Source organism: Penaeus monodon, chromosome 23, assembly GCF_015228065.2.
Source record: "Penaeus monodon isolate SGIC_2016 chromosome 23, NSTDA_Pmon_1, whole genome shotgun sequence".
NCBI lineage: Eukaryota > Metazoa > Arthropoda > Malacostraca > Decapoda > Penaeidae > Penaeus > Penaeus monodon.
In genome coordinates this window covers 42,738,933-42,740,064 of record NC_051408.1, presented here as the reverse complement: position 1 = coordinate 42,740,064, position 1,132 = coordinate 42,738,933, and the positions used below count along the sequence as shown (strand labels likewise).

General features: G+C 48.3%; 1 protein-coding gene across 1 annotated transcript in view; it reads left to right on the top strand.

Annotated features, from left to right (window-relative positions):
* The window catches only part of LOC119588095 (NPC intracellular cholesterol transporter 1-like), a gene marked incomplete in the record, with an annotated part of 65,185 nt that overhangs the window by 62,294 nt on the left and 1,759 nt on the right, over positions 1 to 1,132 (top strand). The window contains 2 exon segments of the mRNA XM_037936803.1: positions 114 to 201; positions 472 to 1,132. Of these exon segments, the coding sequence (XP_037792731.1) occupies positions 114 to 201; positions 472 to 1,034 (651 nt within the window).

Sequence of the window (1,132 nt, the reverse complement as noted above, 5' to 3'; positions counted from 1 at the left end):
ATACAGTTTTTTCTATCAGTATTTTGGCTGTAACTTCATGTACTAGGTATTCGAACCAAGCATGCAGTCACTTAATCAGAACAGTTTTTTATTGTCTCTCCTCTCCATTTCAGGTGTTTTACTTCAGAATGTACTTTGGAATGGTGGTTATTGGTGCACTTCATGGTCTCATCTTGCTGCCAGTTCTTCTTAGTTTTGTTGGTAAGTTAGCCAGGCTCCAGGCATAAGATGTACTTGTCATTATTTATTTTTGTATGAGCAAAAGAAAGGTTTACTATGTATATTTGCTTTATGGTCAGATAAGGAGATCTAATTTGTCTAATGTAATATTTTCCCATCTGCTGGTTACTTTATATTGTGTGCAGCCTTGTTCATACTACGTGACTGCAAGAAGAGAAAAGAACAAATTATTCCATGTGCAAATGGATCCTATATACTGATTTCTATTTGACCCACTCTCCCTTCCCTCAGGCCCTTCCCGAAAGGTCGTAAGAAGCAACATGCCAGACCGCACAGCCAACCCCAGCGGATCGGTCCAGATGGAGGACATGATTGGGGATGACCAGGAGAAGCAGTGCCTCACGTCCAAGCACACGGCCAGCATCAACAACATCCCCAAGAGCAGCACGAGCTCAAACAGCCTCAGTGGGGATACACCCTCCAGTAACAACAGCAACACGTGCAAGAAGAACGGCTTCAAGCACTCCCCGAAGAAGGGCAGCCACATGTCACTGAATCATAACAGTGATGACATCGAGGACCGGAATGCCAGAAACACCCCCTCACGGCACTCCAGTGGCACTCCCCTCCGGAACTCTGACTCCATCTCGCGCTACTCTGACACACTCTCACGACACTCCGACACGTTGACCCGGCACTCGGCCTCCACGCCCTCCCATAAGACAGAGGCCACCCCCTCCTGCCACTCAGACCCTCCTTCGTGCCACTCTGACACCCTCCCACGGCGATCCAAGACGTCCTCGCGGCACTCGCTCGCCAAGACGCCAGAGGAGCTAGAGAAGCTAGATCAATGATGCTACGGAGGGCATTAACTGGCTGTTTGTAAGTGTGGGTCTTGGTTGAAGAGTTATTTTTTGAGAATGACTCCAAGGGTGTACAGCTAGGTGTGGAC